The sequence below is a fragment of the Mytilus trossulus genome, chromosome 14 (assembly GCF_036588685.1).
Source record: "Mytilus trossulus isolate FHL-02 chromosome 14, PNRI_Mtr1.1.1.hap1, whole genome shotgun sequence".
In the NCBI taxonomy this organism is placed as follows: domain Eukaryota; kingdom Metazoa; phylum Mollusca; class Bivalvia; order Mytilida; family Mytilidae; genus Mytilus; species Mytilus trossulus.
In genome coordinates this window covers 53,118,547-53,137,917 of record NC_086386.1, presented here as the reverse complement: position 1 = coordinate 53,137,917, position 19,371 = coordinate 53,118,547, and the positions used below count along the sequence as shown (strand labels likewise).

General features: G+C 30.4%; 1 protein-coding gene across 1 annotated transcript in view; it reads left to right on the top strand.

Annotated features, from left to right (window-relative positions):
* Positions 1-19,371, top strand: part of LOC134697876 (cadherin-related tumor suppressor-like) — an 83,647-nt gene that overhangs the window by 24,347 nt on the left and 39,929 nt on the right. Inside the window, exons 2-4 of the mRNA XM_063560163.1 lie at positions 8,408-8,603; positions 9,079-9,422; positions 10,179-10,380. Of these exons, the coding sequence (XP_063416233.1) occupies positions 8,408-8,603; positions 9,079-9,422; positions 10,179-10,380 (742 nt within the window). The remainder of the gene's footprint in view (positions 1-8,407; positions 8,604-9,078; positions 9,423-10,178; positions 10,381-19,371) is intronic.

Below are 19,371 nucleotides of genomic sequence, written 5' to 3'. Positions count from 1 at the left end.
AATAAAAAACTCATGAGTAGTTTGATCATTATTATCAGTACAATTCATTTGTACCTAGTCCAAATAATTATGACGTTTTGAAAGGCTATTTAATTTTTGCTTTGACACCTTTTGCAGCAAGGTGCAAAGCCGACAATAAAATAACCATTCAGTGGGGAAATGTTTTTAATGCAACACCAGGAATTCATGTTTCTTATACCTTAAAACTTCTCTAAATACAGTTCTCCCATCATATTGGCTAAATCAAGGAGACCCGTACATTAAATGGTCATTTAACCTTACAAAACTGGCCATATGATTCCTTTCAATGGATACTTGCAAGTGTCATTTTTGAATTTGAATAATTAAAATCATAATAATTCAACCTCATTAAACGGGCCTTGTCATCTTAATATCACTGATTAGATATAAAATTGTTATGTATCATAAAGACAGTAAACTGTGAGTACTGCTCAGCTTGTCATTATATTTTTATTATCACAATGTTTTACATATAGTGATTATCGGCAATATCCAGTGAAACAATGTTTGCAAATTTCATATAATTATTAGGGAAAAATCGTTAGTGTATGGTGTTTTTTATTTTTTATTCCTGCAAAATAAAAAAAATAAATAAGATGAAATACAAGTTGTAGCAGTATTTTACAATAGAAATTATTCACAAAACTAAAATTCACAAAGGAAAACGTATATTTGAATAAGATCAAATACATTTTTAAATATTTCTCAAACACCCATATTAAGGGGAAGTTACTCTTCGAAATTTTAAATTTCAACTAACCAGCAAACCCTGCAAATCGGCCGTAATTTGTGACCTGACCGGCGGCATGTTTTGAGAAGTTTCACTGAAACACCGTTACGGGGACGAATCAATTTCGGGCCGATATGATATGGGGCGAGATTGACACCTTGACTGAAACGCACTGGCATACGTCATCAAAGATTACGCTGGATAAACAATATGGAGAATCCAAACGCAAATGTTTTCAGATAAGTATTTTGATTTAACATATGATAATTGTAATTATTATAAAATGCAATTTGTTGAGGCACTATTATAAAACATTTAGGATTTAAATCTGAGAAAACATCAGAAAATTTTGGCAGACAATTAATGTAATGAATATATATATTGTTCAAAATTTGTTGTCACATTCATAAAACAAATAGTAACTAGGTTAATCTGCAGTCAATAACTTAAAAAATGCACTACCACTTTCTACATTAAATGTAAAAATTAAATTGGGTGAACAAACTTAGTGAAAACTATAAGTCACCAATTTTATCTTCAAGGGATAAAAGGGGGGGGGGTCTTAATTTGAGTTTTTGGCTTCCAATGTAAGATACAGTACAAATGCATAATGCAATAATGTTTCTATTGAATTTATTGCTTCATAACCTCAAGAACAATTGATTCTTTGTGGATATTTTTGTACTTTTAGGGGATTAAATATGAGCTGCCAGCAATGATATGAAACAGATTTTATGCAGACTCCATTTTAATACCTTTATTCAGCAATTCAAGTTTGAAGTACAGAGACAGCAAGTTTTAAATTACAGAAAGGAAGAGAAGTTTATATCTGACACATAATTTTTATATTAGTTAATCAGTTTGTGAGTGAGGTTTAAGCTGACCATAGTTACTGTTTTTATTCTAATGCAAACCATGCAGGCCATTTTGTTCATGGATAGGATGTTAAGAATGTTATTTATTTAAATATTTGAATATATTCAGATCAATCTATGATCAAAGCACTCACTATATTTTGTGTTTCTTAGAAAAAGTGATAAACGATCATAAACCTTGGGCTTAATTGGAAGATCAAATCAGATACAATGGGGTTTTGATTCCATTTCATGCTATCTTATTATGGCTGAATATGTCTTAATAAGGCTGAAGATTGGATGAATTTGTCTGAATAGTTCTTAATATGGTTGAATATTTCTGAATATATATATGAATATTTCTGAATATATATGAATATTTCTTAATGTCTGAATATTTCTTAATATATGTCTGAATATTTCTTAATATGTCTGAATATTTCTTAGTATGGCTGAAGATTGGAAGAATGTTGGCTGAAGATTTCTGAATATTGCTGAATATGTCTTAAAAAATGGCTGAATATTTCTTAATACAGCATCATTTAACCCATAAATTTTCTGAATATTTCTTAGTTTCTGAATATTTCTGTTTCTGAATACTGGCTGAATAGTCCGAAATCCAGTCAATATTCAGAAATAGACACAAATACAACATTCAGACCTATTCAGACGATTATTCAGATAGAATTCAGAAATAATTCAGACAATATTCAGCCACCAATTTTCCATGAGGGTTGTTTTCTAAAATAAATTGCATTGCAGATTAAATATGCCATTAGTGACTGAAATATGAAAATGAAAAAAACAAAACGTGATTGCTTCTGAAATTTGCATAATGCAGTCTTGCAGATTGATGAATGATAAATACTTGTATTCATTGACCAATTATAGTTGAAGTCCATATATATACTACACATAATTATTTGAAAAGTGAAAATGGGGATTTTTTTTTAATACATTTTCAAACTTCAATGCCTGCATTCTTTACTTAATATTATTACTTAGAAATTGCACTTTGAGTGTTGTGCAAGTTAAATTCCCCTGCATGTAATTGATCGCTGCACATCATTGATGAAACTGTCGACTGCTACAACTATTACAAACACTACAGGCTTTTGTTTCGTAATTGTAGTGTCACAGTTCTGCACAGTTCAACATGAAATTGATTCTTTATAAATTTCAGTTGTCATATTTTTTCTGCCAATCTAGCAATAAAAAAATTACATAACAGAATTTGTTTCAAGTTTTAATTAAGTTAATATGTTTAACATGGCGAGTTAATTTTCTCCTTACATAATCTAGCATGTTCAAAGCCATTTCAAGAATACAGTTATGTCTTTGATTGCATTTCCATTGACTTAAGACTAATTATGAATGAATTTGTACAAAAGAGAGCGTAATAGAAACACAGAAATTATGAGTAGTAAAATATTTGCTTTTTTCTAGCTATGTGAAATTAATAACTTGTTTGATGGTATTTTTCTGCAAATGTAAATTTTAGCCTTTAAAGTTTTCTGTAAATACAAAGTTTTTGACAATGTTTGAAGGGGTTATAAAATCTGATAATTCTTCTCATGAATAGCCTCAGATTTTGGTTGACTCTCTGGATTGACCTATATTTGTTAATGTATGTCATTTTGGTCTCTTAATGGGGACAGTTGTCTCATTGGCAATCATACCACATCTTCTTTTTTATAGCCCCGCTTTAAAAAAGGGGGGGGTATACTGTTTAACATCTGTCTGTCCGTCCCATGAATATTTTTCGTCACATTTTTCTCAGGAACTAAAATACAAGGATTTCAGAAATTTGGTTTCAGGATTTTTCTAAGTCAGCTTAAAACCGTGTGATGAGTTTTCAGATTGATCATTTGACAACTTCCTGTTTACCGAACACTTGTATGATTTTACACATGATAGCCTGAAGTTGAAAATTTTCGTCACATTTTTCTCAGGAACTACAATACAAGGATTTCTGAATTTGGTTTCAGGATTTATATAAGTCAGCTATACGGTGTGATGTGTTTTCAGATTCATCCCTCGACAACTTCCTGCTTACCAAACACTTGCATATTTTTACACTATTATATTATATTATCCACTTGCGGCAGGGGTATCATCAGTGAGCAGTAGCTCGCAGTTTCACTTGTTTATATCTTCATTATAATTTAGCAATTGCACTTGCTTTCTGCCTGATTTTCAGTTACTTCATATTGAAAACATTAGTTATGTGTAAAGGGTTTCTTTTTTTTTGCTGTAACTGTTTTGTGGATCAATGAAAATATGCTTTTTATGGATTGATTGATTGATGTTTATTTCTTCATGTCCCCTGAGTTCTATTTTATTGGATTCTTCTAAAAAAAGTTTGTATAAAAGTTAGGAATGATCTTCCTCATGCACTCAATAACATTCAAGTTTGATTGTACACAAAACGACTCACAATGCAATCAGCGTGGACTGTGTTACCTTTTAAACTAGTAAACAACATAAATAACAGTTTATATTCAGGATGTCTTTTGTCATATAACACTTTTAATAAAAGAAAAATCATTATCGTTGATCAGATTTTAATGACAATCTTAAATTTGGGACATTTTGAATTAATGATATCCTGATTTTATATGACCTTTGCATTTTTTATTAGGTTCCTTTTATTAACTTTTGAAGCATTGATTTATACAATGTTTATTCAGTGGAAGAGGCATGGCTGACATGTTTTTTAAACAATAGAATTTATGGTGTAAACTATGTAGTAGTTATTTCAGAATCATGTCTGAAAGATTTATGTTTGAGCAAAGTGCTTTTAAGTTTTTTCTTGAAGCAAGAATATGATTTGTTATTATTAAATTGTGGATTGATTATTGCTATCAAAATTATCTCCCCTTTTTGCTTTTAACCAAGTTCAGAAAGTTGCCTGTAAATTGCAATAATAGTTATCAAAAGTACCAGGATTATAATTTTTTTATACGCCAGACGCGCGTTTCGTCTACATAAGACTCATCAGTGACGCTCAGATCAAAAAAGTTCAAAAGCCAAACAAATACAAAGTTGAAGAGCATTGAGGACCCAAAATTCCAAAAAGTTGTGCCAAATAGCAGTTTGAATATATACATTTTATACATACAAAATATATTGTCATGTGAAAAGGAAAGGGGAGGTTGAAATCTTAAACTATAATTTAAAGCATTCAAGTTTATATTTCTATAATGGACGTTAATGTACATCGTGATTCCTTATTTCTGGAAACTTGCAGATTTCTACAGCTTACACTATTAGTTTACTGTGTCTCATTGAGGAGTTTAGTAGACATTAGATTTATATTTATCAATACAATTAAGTATGCTTCTATTATTAAAAACCAAATCTTCCACCTTGAAAATAGATTATCTAAATGTTGAGTCATATAAGATGGACTTAACATTAATCTGTATACGTGTTGGTTTGTATACACCCTGATCAAAAAGCTACTTAATCAACACTTTACCAATTAAGAAGATTTCGTCCACCTATTCATCATTGATTATTCATCTGCAATAAGTAGTTGGGTATAATTTTGTAACATTTAATAACTTGAATAAAATCAGTATGAGTCTTGTTAAATATTGAAATTATCACACTTTTTTAGTTGGGTGGAAAATCCAGATTTTTTTTATTGTCCGAGGATTATTTATTTTCTCCAAAAAAGATTTGTTGATAAATTTTTAAGCTTGGGTGGGAGAAAAGGGTTTATTAAGGTAAATTGTAGGATGCTTTTTCAGGGGCTTGCATGTATAAATAAACTCATCATACTGTAAATTCATAAATTATTGCGTGCATTTATTATTGCGATTTTGTCATTTTAGACTTAAATGCGATTTTAATTATTACGATTTTGAGAAAAATCTTGTTTAATTCATATAAAACATTTCAAAATGCGAGTTTAAATTATTGCGTTTACAACTCGGTCGCATATTTCGCAATAATAAAAACCTCGCAATAATTTCTGAATTTACAGTAGATACCAGGACTAAATTTAGTATATACGCCATTACACACGTTTCGTCTACAAAAGACTCATCAGTGACGCTCGATTCCAAAAAAGTTAAAAAGGCCAATTTGTAAGTTACTAGCTGTTTGAGGCATCAAGCAATGTTGAAAAGCAGATTTAACTTAAATATACATTGCTGTTTCATTTTCCTGCATGATGTATATATGTAACCTGTCCTAAAAAAATATGGTGATATAGTTGTCAATTACCATGAAGTACCATAGTCAAGCTTAGAATATAACATGGTTGACCATGGTTAAAACAAATTGCCTCAACATAGTTCTCAATGCTTCAACGCTGTTTTTTGCTAAATTGTTCAGCCTTTGGTCAACTTATACCATATTCTTCTTTGGTTCAAATTGCAGGGGATATTTCGATCAGTAGACCTGCTATATAATAATATATATAACAGGTGTTATGATTAAGGCAAGGATTTATTAACAAGTACAAAATAAATACACGAAATAATGAGATTAAAATTAATCAAACCTCTCAGTTCGCCTTGAGTCTGTTCGACCACGAAAAATTTCTTTGACATGTTAAATATAAATTAATGAAAACCTTTATAGGATTAAATAGTTTTGTAAGATTAACAGAGAAACGGTAAAAGAAAATCTCACTTGAAAGTCTCCTGTTGCTAAATTGCACATTGACAAGTGTTAATCCAATTTAGTAAACATTAAAATTATGTAATGTGCTTTAAGCTGATGTAATTTGCATGTTTTTCCCATTGCCTCATGTGGTAGATAAAACATGAGCTGTTATTACATTTGTAGTGCTACAAATTAACTTCTTGAACAAACAAGAAAAGGTCTTTGAGAAGTGATTTTGAGGTTTAAAGTGTATAATGATTTGTTTGTTAGGCAGGAGTAGAACTTTATTGAAATTGTCATTCGGAATTCTTTCCCTTGAGAAGGTGTATTAAGTGCAATTTGTCTTTTTCTGAAGGTTTTGAATGTATTTCTGGTATCTTTATATATTTTATAAACCATATTTTGATTGAGAAAAAAAGGGGGATGATTAAATCAAGATTAACCACAAGGTATGGTAAAAGGCCATACCCCATGTGAAGATACTTTTTGATGTTGTACACAGTCTTTCTGAAGATCTTTAAATATCTATTTTATCCTTCAAGAATTTGATTATGAAGCTAGATTAATTGGAAAGGATTTTTTTTTTCAAACTTGGGTCCATTAATAGTTGGACTTGACAGTTTCACCTGCAGTGTCTACTGTAAAGAAAACCCTTTTGATGTTTACTTCTGCATGTCGTCTTTTGATTGTGCTATTTGCATTGATAACTGTCAGTATGAAACACATATTGGAAATTTTTGCACAGTTCGTCCAGTTTCAAGGAATAGGAGGTCTTCAATTTTACTGCAAGTGTATATTTTTGGGGACAGTTTACGACAAATTCCCTACTTGTACATTTCACTGTTCATTAAAATGAGACAGAGTATAAAAATGTTACATTGAAAAGCAAAAAATGGACATAGCGAAGATTACACAGCCTCATCATATACGGTCCACATGCCCTTTTAGTCTCAGCTAACAATAAAGACACTAAAATCCACTATTCTATATCTCTATTTCTCTATGTTGACTAATTTCTATAGTGAAATGATACATCTCTGAATATTCCACTTTGATTTACCCAGTAATAATTGTAATGCTTAACTGACTTTATAAATGAGCCATAACATATGGTCCATTAAATCCTACCTATTCCACAAACAACATTAAATACTGGTTATTTTATACTGCCATTACAAAACTAATCAATTTTGTAATTATGCGACTAATTGTTTTTGAAAAAAAGAGCCTTATTTTGTTTATTTAAAAAAATAAGGTTTTATTTTTAAGTCTACAGGATTAAAGAATTTAATGCAGCTAGATTTGCTTAGTCGAACACAGCTTAAAGTATTAGTATCAAGTCTGAAGATGAGATTTTCTTTGTTCTTTCCTTCCTAAAATACAAAATAAAACCATGAAAACTCAAGATCTTCTTTCATGTAACAGCCAAATTTTAATCTTTCTGTCATGTATGATGACTCAGTATAATCAGGCACTGAAAAATGTTTACATAAGTATTGTTAATAACAATTTTGGGGGGATATAGTTTTAATATTGGTAACATTTAGTTCTATCGAATATTTAAGTTTTATGATAACTAGAAGTTTCACTTTGACTTTCTGTCATTAGTATATAAAGCAGCATTTCATAATTACACATTTATTATTAGCTATCTTAGACTCTAGAGATCTTCATGTCTGTTGATCAGAAATGCTAGAGTAGATGGCATTGATACATGTTACAATTAAACTTTAATGTACAGTTATATACAAACAAGATAATGATGATGATGCCATTTATATAAATGCACATCAAGGGAGAACTTACTAATGTAATATGAAATTGAATATTTATGATGCCTTATATTGAGGCAAACTTTTGAAATTGAATGTACAATTTCTGAAAGGAAGACCATATAATTTTGGTGACATTTAAGTTTAACTCATTGGGAAAGTCTTTGCTCTTATTACTCGAAACATGCTTCTTGCTAAGCTAATTAATTTAAGCAGCAATTACCAATTTTCAAGTATTTACTGCAGCATGGAGAGGGATCTGCTGAGGAACCTTTCCTGCAGGGGTTATTATTATTACGTAGTATATTATTCTTAACTCTTGCTGTTTCTTAGAAATCCTGATATAAAATTCACAGTTAACAATAGTTCACTTATCTATATATATGATTTAATGTTTCAAATATTTATTTCAGGTTGTTGTCACAATTCAAGATTTAAATGACACTCCACCGAAATTCAGTAAGAATCTGTATGCTGAAACTGTTCCTGAGGGAACAGCCACGGGTACAAGAGTTGCATCTGTTGTGGTCACTGATGAAGATACCACTGGGCAGGTCAGCCTGGTTATTAGAAGTGGAAGTGATGGGAAATTCATCATTAACAATTCAGGTATGACTTTCAATATTTACTTTTTAATACTATGATAAGCAGATGTGGTATGATTGAAAATGAGACAACTGTAACCATCAGATTGGATTAACAAAATAGGGATGCTCAAAAATGGATCTTGAATTAATACACTACATGATCAAATGTTTAAACTACTGCCATTATTTAGGTTAGGTAAGACATCTTTTACATCTTATTAAGATCTCTTACTTAAATTTTGACCATTATTTTTATTGGATGAATATGAATTTAGTCTGTAACAGTAAATTATCTTTAGAAAGATAAGGTATGATTGTCAATGAAACAACTATTCATCAGAAACAAAATGATGTGAATGTATGCAATTAAATAGAATTCCTTAAGTTCACACAATTCAGGGTATGCAGTTTTTGGTAAGCATACAAAATAAGATCTTTTTAGCCTTTTGTATATATAAGACTTCAATATTCTACTCAACTTTGTTTTTATTTTTCAGGTGAAATCAAACTTTCATCAAAGTTGGACAGAGAGACCAACAAAAAGCATACACTTGTTGTGCAAGTTTCAGATGGAGTACAGACATCTACAGCTACTGTGGTTGTCACGGTTACAGACATCAACGATAGTCCACCAACTTTTAAACAAAGTCTGTACACTTTCGATGTCCCAGAAGACACTGCTGTCGGGACCACCCTTGGAAGAGTGGAGGCTGAGGATTTGGATGAAGGAATAGCTGGAGAGGTCTACTATACCCTCTTGACCACCTGGGGGTCTGATTTATTTATGTTGGACCTCCAGAAGGGAACATTTACTTTGAGAGGAAATTTAGACTTTGAAGAGGTAATTTTGATGGAGAGTATATGTATAAGTGTCTATTCAAGTTTCAACTCTCAGGGTTTTAAATATTTTTCACCGTAGCTGCATAGTGAATTAGAAATTCGTTGAATTTTTATGGTGCCCACAAAGACACTCATATAAATGTAAATTTTATTTAAACGTTAAATAAATGTCCTTAAAAAAGATTTCTTTGTGATCAAAATATCATGTACGTATAATTTATTTTCTATCTTTGAACATCAATAATTTAAATTCTGACAATAAAATGAATATATTTCCGCTGGTGAATCATTTTTCATGTTTACAGAAAAGTAATAAACTTTTGACGAGAAATTCTTATGTTAATGACCTAAGTAATTAGTAAATGTGTATTGAAATGATTAGTTGATGTTTTCACCTGTACTCAAAGTAAACTTGGTTAACTAATGGTGTTTTATATGTCACATCAACACATGATGGACTCTATGTCACACAATTTTTGAACATTATTTGATCATGAAAGACATTATTTTTTTCTGTTACAACTCCTTCATGAAACTGATCGATTCTAAATTAAGAAAAGGAGTTGAAAAAAGGGGATGGAGGGAGGGAAAATTGATAAAATCCCCCAAAAAAATTTGTTTACATAAATATCGATCGATATCTAGCAGACAGTACCACAATACCAATAACTACATTGCTGTGACATCATCTTTGGATAAGAAGAATATTTTTCTTTTTTGTAACATTATTAGAATTTTCTATCTTGATTTTTTTTAGATACAGTTATATACCCTGAGAGTCAAAGCAGAAGATAGAGGGAGCCCTGTTCTGTCATCTACAGTCACAATATTTATGAACATCAAGGACACAAATGACAATGAACCCGTCTTTGACCCCATGTCATACAGCACTGAGGTCAAGGAAGATGTTGCCATAGGAACAAGTGTTGCCATGGTTTCTGCTACAGATATTGATTCTGGTAGGTGTCTCTGTCCATGACTTCTGTCATCGACGAAATTCTGTCAAAACAAACTTTGAAATCTAAATTGAATAAGATATCAGTGATTGCCATTTATAAGTTGAGCCACCCTGTTTAATTGATGGCAAACTTTTGTAGACGCTGCGCAAATTTGAACTTGACCATGGATAGAGAATATCATTTTATTGAAGACCTGATCATGTTGACCTCTAAGATATTTTTCAATTGTTTGGTAGTTGTCCCACTTCTTTTATTATGGTCTCACTAATTTTAAATCAGGAGTTTGCATCCAAGCCTAAAGGGAACTGTACATTTTTTTACTCTTTAAATTAGTGGATTAGCTTGTATCAACACAATCCTTGAAAATTAGTATTCCACACATTTATAATGAATTCATAATAATTAGGATTATATAAAGTCAGGATTGCTAAGTGATGAATAATGATTTATTTTTACAGAATTGAATAAATGACTGTCGAACTAAAATACCATCAATTACGGTGGAAATACATGATTTTCAAATAGCAGGACGAACACAATTTATTCACTGATTGTAAAGAGTCTTTTTATTTGATCGTAACTGTGCTAAAACCTACATAACATTCACATTTCAATTAATGTCGTTCTTCTTTTCATTTGGGTTTTAGATTAATTCATTTATTCCGAAACCATTTTCTCTCATAACTCACAGATCCTTTTAAAACTGTTGTTCGTTCTTTTTATTGGGACTTTTAGATTAATTCATTTATTCTAAGACCATTTTCTCCTATAACTCACAGATCTAAAAGTGTTGTTCGAGATTAGGGCTTACTTAATTCTATTCAGAAATCGATTTAAAATCCCTTGGTCTGAAAAATATAAAACTTGCTTGTACTGTCAACAAAGAATATTGTTAATTTTCCTCTTTATTTTGATAGCCCATGTGTTGTCAAACTAGAAGTTGTAATTGAATTGGGTATCCTGTTTTTTTTGTGAGGTCCTAAGGGGGTATCGGAGACAAAATTTGGCTCAAGTTCTTAACCTTGTTTAAAACGTAAACAAAGAAATATGTTTGTTGAAGCATTGGTTGTATTAAAAGTATCACTTCAGGTATATCAAGTTTATTGGGAGTTTTGATTGAAATTATTTTGTTAAATTGAAAAATAATTGCTTGGCGCCTTTCTCTCACCTTTCTGTAAAATTCATAATTGATTTTAAAGGTTACAAGAGATGTATTATTTTGGTAAAGCTCGAGAAATACTTTTGTATAAAAACCTATATAATTTTCGTTTTATTTTTGGAAAAAAATAATTGAAAAACATTATAAAGGAATTAAGTTTGCTTATTTTATATGTCTTTTGTTATTGCTGTACAGCTAGTGTCATTGTTTGCAAAGGGACCACCCCAAAAAGTTTAAACTTATTAAAAATCAGTGAAAGAGAAGGATGGGTAAACGGATAGGTAGTTGACAGAAGTTGTACATGTAATATGATTCAGACGTAGGAAGTCGATATCAAATTTATGGTCCAGAAGTCTTACGGGACAGCGAACACTGTTGTGCAAAAAAAATCATATTGGATGCCCAATATATCAAGTTATCATTTGTACTGTATTTTCGACAAAAGAGCTTTCAACACATAGAAATGTTTTAAATTTCAATTTCTAAAAAGCGATTCATCTTTCTTTCCTTTCTATCGTTTCAATCGATATTTTGTAGAATTGGTTTCAAACAAAATGTTGCGTGTTTTGTGAATTCTTGCAAAATTCTAAACCAAGCGAAGTCACGATTTTTGTTTAACTTATTGATGTTAATGATAATTGTTTTGAAAAAAAATAAAGTGTAAATAATTTGTCAAGATTTTGCATTATGATAATGTTTCGTTCATTCAAAATTTAAATGGCCTCCGACGCAATCATAAATCTGTACCTTTTAAAACAATGGATTGAAACAGTTGGCTTTTTTTAATACGTTATTTGAAAAATAGTTTGTTTTAAAATATCTTTGTTTTTTAGTGACCATTGTTCCTTGTGGCGACATTGTGTCATCTTTTAAGATAGCTGTCATTCCCTTATTATGACTAAATTATTGAAAATTTTAATTACACATAAAGAATGTAATTATTTCATTTTTTTTGCATGTGTTGTCAGGAGATGCATGTGGTAAATTGTCTCGAGTTATCAAATTGCAACAATACATGATTACAACTTCCCATGATTTAACTAAGTCTGACCTCAATTTTTGGCTGTTGATTGACATCATGAAGTTCGTTAAATAATCACAGTTAATCTATGACGTCAAAAGTTGTGTGTTGTGAGAATTAAAAAAATGAATTAACAAAATACTGCTGTTCAAGGTATATCAAAGGGGGTGTTAGTCCAGAGAGTCTGAATTACAAAATTTGTGGAAAAGGTTTTATTTCCTTTTATGGTCAGCAAAATCTAATTGGATATATATAAGTTAAATAACGATAATAAGCACAGGACATAAAACTTTCACAGCGTTGGGGCCAGGGTATTTCTATCTCTTCATTAACAAATATTGTTAAAAAATAGCTTGATACTAGGGAAATAATATATTCTGAGGAAACAAATTGACACATACTAAAACAATATTTAAAAGACAAAAAATTTATAATACACTGCATTCCATATTTCAGATTGAAAAAAAATAATCCTTGAAGCAGTTTTGAGCAAAGAATTTGCATAAAACTAGCTAAAAATAGTTTGAATTGACTTAAACTTTAAATCATTCCTAAAATTACAGGACAAACGTTCTATCACCCCCTCATAAGAGGCCAGATTTGCACCGTATAACCGTCTTATTTTAGTAAAGACAGACAATAAAGGCATTATCAAGTTTTAATCAGTTTTACGGAACCCTGTATTTAAGACATGTGATCTCTTTGTAAACGAAATATGCATTGTTTACACAATTTAAATGAAAAGGGTTTAACGATTAATACTATACTGTCAACTTTATTAAAAGGATGTTCTTGGCAAAATATTTTTTTACACGTTTTGTGTTTGTTGTTGGAATAATTTTAATTCATTTCATATAAATGGAAAGATCTTTGTGGTATACTTCGATGAGAAAGCAAATCCAAATATAGTTAATATATATTGTTTGTCTTTTTTCTTATTGTTTTCAAAATTCCAGTAGGGAACATACTTTATATAATTGTTTAAATAAACCAATTTTTTCAAGACGTTTTTTTTCTGTTTTAATTTTTGTTTTAAACAAAGAAGTAACAATGTACAATTAAGTCATGTTTAGAAACAATTTTGGTAAACAAATATTAGGGCTGATTGGGAAAAGTAATTTTCCTCTTGCAAAGATTTTTTATTATTTTCTCTCAAATCTTAAAAGTTCATTTGTTAAACAGTTGCATGGTGTAGGAGAACTTAAAGTTCAGTTAAACTCCAGTTTTTAATTAAAATAAAATCTTTTTTTTTCTATAAATATTCCATCAATTTTAATGTATTTTAATAAAAACATATTCTAGAGTGGCTTTAAGTATTTGAAAAGTGGCTTTGGACAGACAGACACTGTTGTAACAGTCGCTCCTTTAAAACCTAATCCGAGAAGCGAACAATGAAAAATTTAAAGTAAATATTTGTCTATGAAGCCCAGTATCTGTTTTCAAATTGGACATTTAAAACGATAAAATAATTGTATTACTTTGTTTGGACTAATTGTATCTTTTGTCACGCTCTGATTGGTCGGATTAAGTTTTCGTAATTTTGTCAGGTTTTTGATTACTATAAATACTTCATGACTGATTTGTTTTTCAAGTCTGGGTTAAAGGAATGTTTTGAGGCTTTTTTTTTAAAAAAGAATGGATGCTGAATATTTAAAATATGTTAATCCATATTCGTGAAAATTAAAATTAATCCAAAACTACCGGTATTAATATTTATTTATTTCAAGAAATTGTTATAGTGGAATTAAAATGAATAATGACATATCAATATTTATTTAGTTATTTTAAAGATTTACTATGAAGGCGTGTAACAATTGGGACATGATGAAACCTTAAGTAATTCTCCTAGTATTACGGTAGTTTAAGCAAGTTTAGATTATCAAATGGTTTCTATGTATTAGGAATTAGAAGAGGTCTCATAAAAAGTTACCATTACAATAACCAATTGACAATAAAACAAAAGCCAGAAAAGAACTGAACTGAAAATCTTAAATCTTGAGAGTCCATATGCATGCATAGAGGAATTTCTGTGCACACACAAATGTATGGCTGCTTTTAATCTTCTTGAAGTAAGACCCAAATAGAGGCAGATATGTGTGCCAACAAATCTTGGGCTGCTAAACCTTCTTCAAATGAGCCCCAAATAGAGGAAGATCTGTGCATTCTATGGAAGAATTTGCACAGGTAGCTTAATGTTTTAAGTGACAATTTGCCATCCTTGGTCTTTAAGTCTTGACATAGATCCCATGTACCTCTGATTGATTAAAATGACATATTAAATCAATAAATAAAGAGGGCAACTCAAATGAGTGATCAGCTTCTGATCAGGAGATTTTGTGATCATCATTTAAGACCTATAAACTGCACTTATAACCAGTTTTTCTGGTAATCATTTAAGAGAATAAATTGGTCTGGGTCATAGCTTAATTGATACATCAAGTTGTCAAAATTTGACAATTAGATTGAGAACAGCATGTTATTTTCTATAAAAAATTAAACATTAGATTTTATTTTTCTTTGATCAGACATGATTGAACGATGTAAACTTCAGAATAACAGGTTTGAAACAGACAGCAAGGAGTTTTTACCTTGACAAATGCCTCACGAATAAAAAAATAATTATTATTTTATAAGTAAAAGCGAGAAATTGAGATTTTAATTTTTAATTTTGACGCAGGCATGAGTTTTTTTGGTCATGAATGTTGATTATGTGTCGCGAGTTACCAGGAACCCATCACTGAAAATTTTAATTAAAAAACATATTTGTGACCTACATGGAGATTCACAATCTTGCAAGGTCAAGGTCATAATGTAACTTCAGAGGTAACAGAGGGGGAAAAGTTCATGGATTCATTTCAAAAGTTGATAATCTAGACAATTTAAATCAGCTTTTATGACTTTTTATGACATTTTAATTTCTTTTAAACCCAAGATTATTTCAACAACTTGAGATAATGCACAATTTTTTTCTAAATTTATGTGTTAAAATTGCAAAGCACTTAACAGTATTTTATGATAACTTTGACATTTGTTAAGCATTCACTGTAGGAAACTGTCTTCTAAATTTTGTATTTAAAGTGGAAATGTGAAGAATTAAACTGAAGAATGTGATCGTTTTTTAAATATTTAATTCCATCTACATTTAATATGACTCCTACAAAAATCTTGACCTGTGATTGAAAAAGGAGAAAACCAAAAATAAATATAATTTAATAATCTTCTGGTATTATCTAAGACAATTTGAATTATTTTGTTCCTTGGCATATTTTTATATTTTTTGTTCCAGCTTGCTTCAATCATACCACCCAAACTCTTTGACACTTTTCCATAATCTACCATGACCTCACAGTTGTGAATTATCAATTCAAATTGATTTCATATTTTTAGTTATGACTCCCACAGGTGTTCCTTGTCATAATTGCCAGATCTTTGCCTTTACTGTTTTACAAAAAGATTTTATGATCAAATCCCTCCTATGTCATGAAAAATAAAATGAGTATTGCATAGTAAACTTTAGTCACAAGGCTACATTTGTGCACCAGAAGCAGGTGTCGTTTATTTTTTTTTAACAATCTTACTTCTTATACAGGTATATTTCATATACACCTGTTCTTATAGTCATACATTTTTAAAAAATTCAATGTTTGATCTCATGAGCTATTTCAAAGTCATGTATATCATGTATATTTAGAAATGTCTCAACGATAATTGTAAGAGGTGAAACCATATTTATTGACATTCTGACAAGGTCTTGAGTAAATGGAGATTTGGGGATTCAGCCGCATCCTTACAACACAGCAAAATAAAGACATCTAAGATCTACAGGTCCTCTTCAAGAAACATCAAGTACTAAATTGCCCCAGTCTTGGCAGGCGCGTATCCAGAGGGGGGTCCGGGGGTTGGAACCCCCATTTTTGTGGACGATCAATGCATTTGAATGGGGACATGTAGTTGGAACCCCCCCTTTTGTCCTGGGTTAGGAACCCCCCCTTTTTATTTTTAAAATAGCTTGATCTGCCCCTGCTTGATCTTTTTAGTTTCATCATAAAATAATGCATGTATTTCTTGAAAACATTTTGAATGTATAAAGCAACTGGTTAAGTCTTAGAATTGCAGGATTTTCTGACTTGATTGTTTAACAAACCCAGATGTGACTTGTCCTCAAAATGTTCATCAAAATGCTATGCATCTTTTGCAGATATTTCTGATTAGAGCTAATCAAACACACCCTGTCAGGTTCAAGTTTACAGATTTATCTTATCTTGTCCTCCGTACCTACATGCATCTTGTATCCAGATGGGACTTTTCATTTTTCTTCAGGAAGAAAAATGTCCAAATTCATTATAAATGCCAGCTTACATAAGCTTTACATATGATTAACAGATAAACTATCTGATTTGTGTATGTTTTCCATCTGTACGATGCATTAAAGAGATAAAATTTATACATTCTGAGGTGAGATTATGACAGGGTTATTATTACTTGGTGTAGAAAATATGACACATGCAGTTTATAATCTTTGAAGAATTGAAATATGCTTCCTTTGGTATATATCATGTTCTATAATGTAGAGTATTTTAGATTTTAAATTCTAAAATTTGGTTCTGGAAATTAATCATCATATTCAAAAGTTTTGCCTGATTATTTGATTTATTTGTCTGCAGATATCAAAGTTGTACATACCAAGAAAACAACACAAAACAAATTTAAAACTCCAATGAGTCAACATAGTTAAAGAAATGTCTTAAACAACAGACAGAAAATTGTTTCTTAGTAAAGTTGATTCCACTATCTCAATGTATTATACCACATTAAGGGAGGGGGGAGAGATTGTATCAGTTTTTTTTTAAATTCATTTACAATACAGCAGCACATTTGATGTTGGAGCCATTCTCTAATAATTATTTTATGCATTTAAATTGTTTGCATTTGTAATTGTCCCTTATCAAAATATGGCTTCTTTTACAGAATTGTCCTTCCTTATATTTAAGGGCACCCAACTTTGTGTCCTGCTATTTGCAATACCTATTGAAAGCAAGTTTGATATTATTAAGGAATTTAATAATGCAAGAATAGTGAATTAGATGGGAGAATAGTCAGAGTTTGAAAGTTAATTTATTCACTTTTTGAAAAATCTATAATAATACCAGATTCCTCATGATTCAATTATTTGTTATTACAATATTTGTTCGGCAGATGAGGGTACGAATCTAAACAAGATCAGTTTAATTTAAATCTTAACATGTTTCCCCACTCCTAAGAGCAGACGTGTGTGAAAATCCCCTTGATTAAAATCATTAGGCAGAAAATGCTATGTTCAAAAATACATCTCACTTTTAATAAGTAACATCTTTTAAAATCATTGAAAAATGGGTTTTCTAATCATTTTTGTGGTGTATGATCGTGTATATCACCTCCCAAGACAAAAATAATGTTGTTATCTGACGAGAGCCTGTGTTATATAACGGTTAACAACTTATTACACGATAAGGTGTAAGGGAAATGGCTTTCTTGTCTAAATTACATAGTAAATATGTTGGCACTGCGATATTATATACTGGCATTATCAGGTTTTGTGGGTCATAAAATCAGAATTTATTTGAGCCATTGTTATCTTGTAATCCTTTGTATTTGTGTCTGTTTTGTTGCAATAATGTTTATATTTTCTAAGCAATAAGAAACAAACCAAGTTAATTAGATATTAAAATTATATAAAGTTCTGTTTTTGGACTGTCAAAACCTTTCCTGCATCTTGGTACATACATTAGGGAGACACAAGATATATCTATTTGTATTTTGTTAGCATTTACTGATCATGCTGGTAAGACACAAAGATGTTGATTTATAAAATTACAACTTTGAAAAATGAGTTTCTGTTTGCAAATCAAGTATTTCTTTTAATCATTTCCTAAGTTCAAATAAAGTGTAAGCGTCCAACATATTATTTCTGGTATTGTTTAATTTAAGAAACACAAAATACAACAAAAATAATTTTCAGCAACTATTTTTTCATAGAAAGCTTGTCCCAATTTCTTCCTGCCAAATTTTTCTCCAATCTTTTGCATATTTTGGCTGTTGTGACATATATTTCAATCTCACTTGTCTAGTAAATATGTAGGCATTGATAGAGAATGTCTTGTATTGGTGTTTTCATGATGGGTATGAGAATGGAATAGATCAGAATTTATTGATGGGAAATGTCTATTTAGTTATGTTATCTTTCGTTATGTTTTCAAAGGTGTTGGCACTAAATTGGCATGTTTTCCAGATTAACCTGTTAAATTTTGAAGCAACTGCAATTCTGTTTTGAGAGCGTTGATTTAATACATTGTTGTCTAAGATTAATGCTTGTTGCATTATCTTATGTCTCTAGAATTGGACTTCAGTCAGAATAGAAATGTATTATGTTTCATGTTGCCAATTCTAGCTCTTTTCAATTTATGAGGAAACATTTCCTAAAACGTGTTAAATTTTAAGCAACTGCATTATGTATTGAAATTGCGTTGATTTAAATTGTCTCTAAACTTCTTCAGGCAACATAAAAAATATACATGTTTTTGTTGCTTGATTCTTTTAATTTATGAGACAGCATTGCCTTAAATGTGTTGCCCAGATTTATAAGTTGAATGAATGCCTTTATTACAGCATATTAATATAATCTCCTTAATTTTGGCTTACCGGTATGTTCGAAAATTTTGTTGTTGTTGGTCTTTTGAGGTCTAATAGTAGTAAACTAATGGTCCTAACATGTAAATGAGAAAAACTTGAATCGTCTTGCCCTATATATATATAGTTTTATGAATTTGTATTT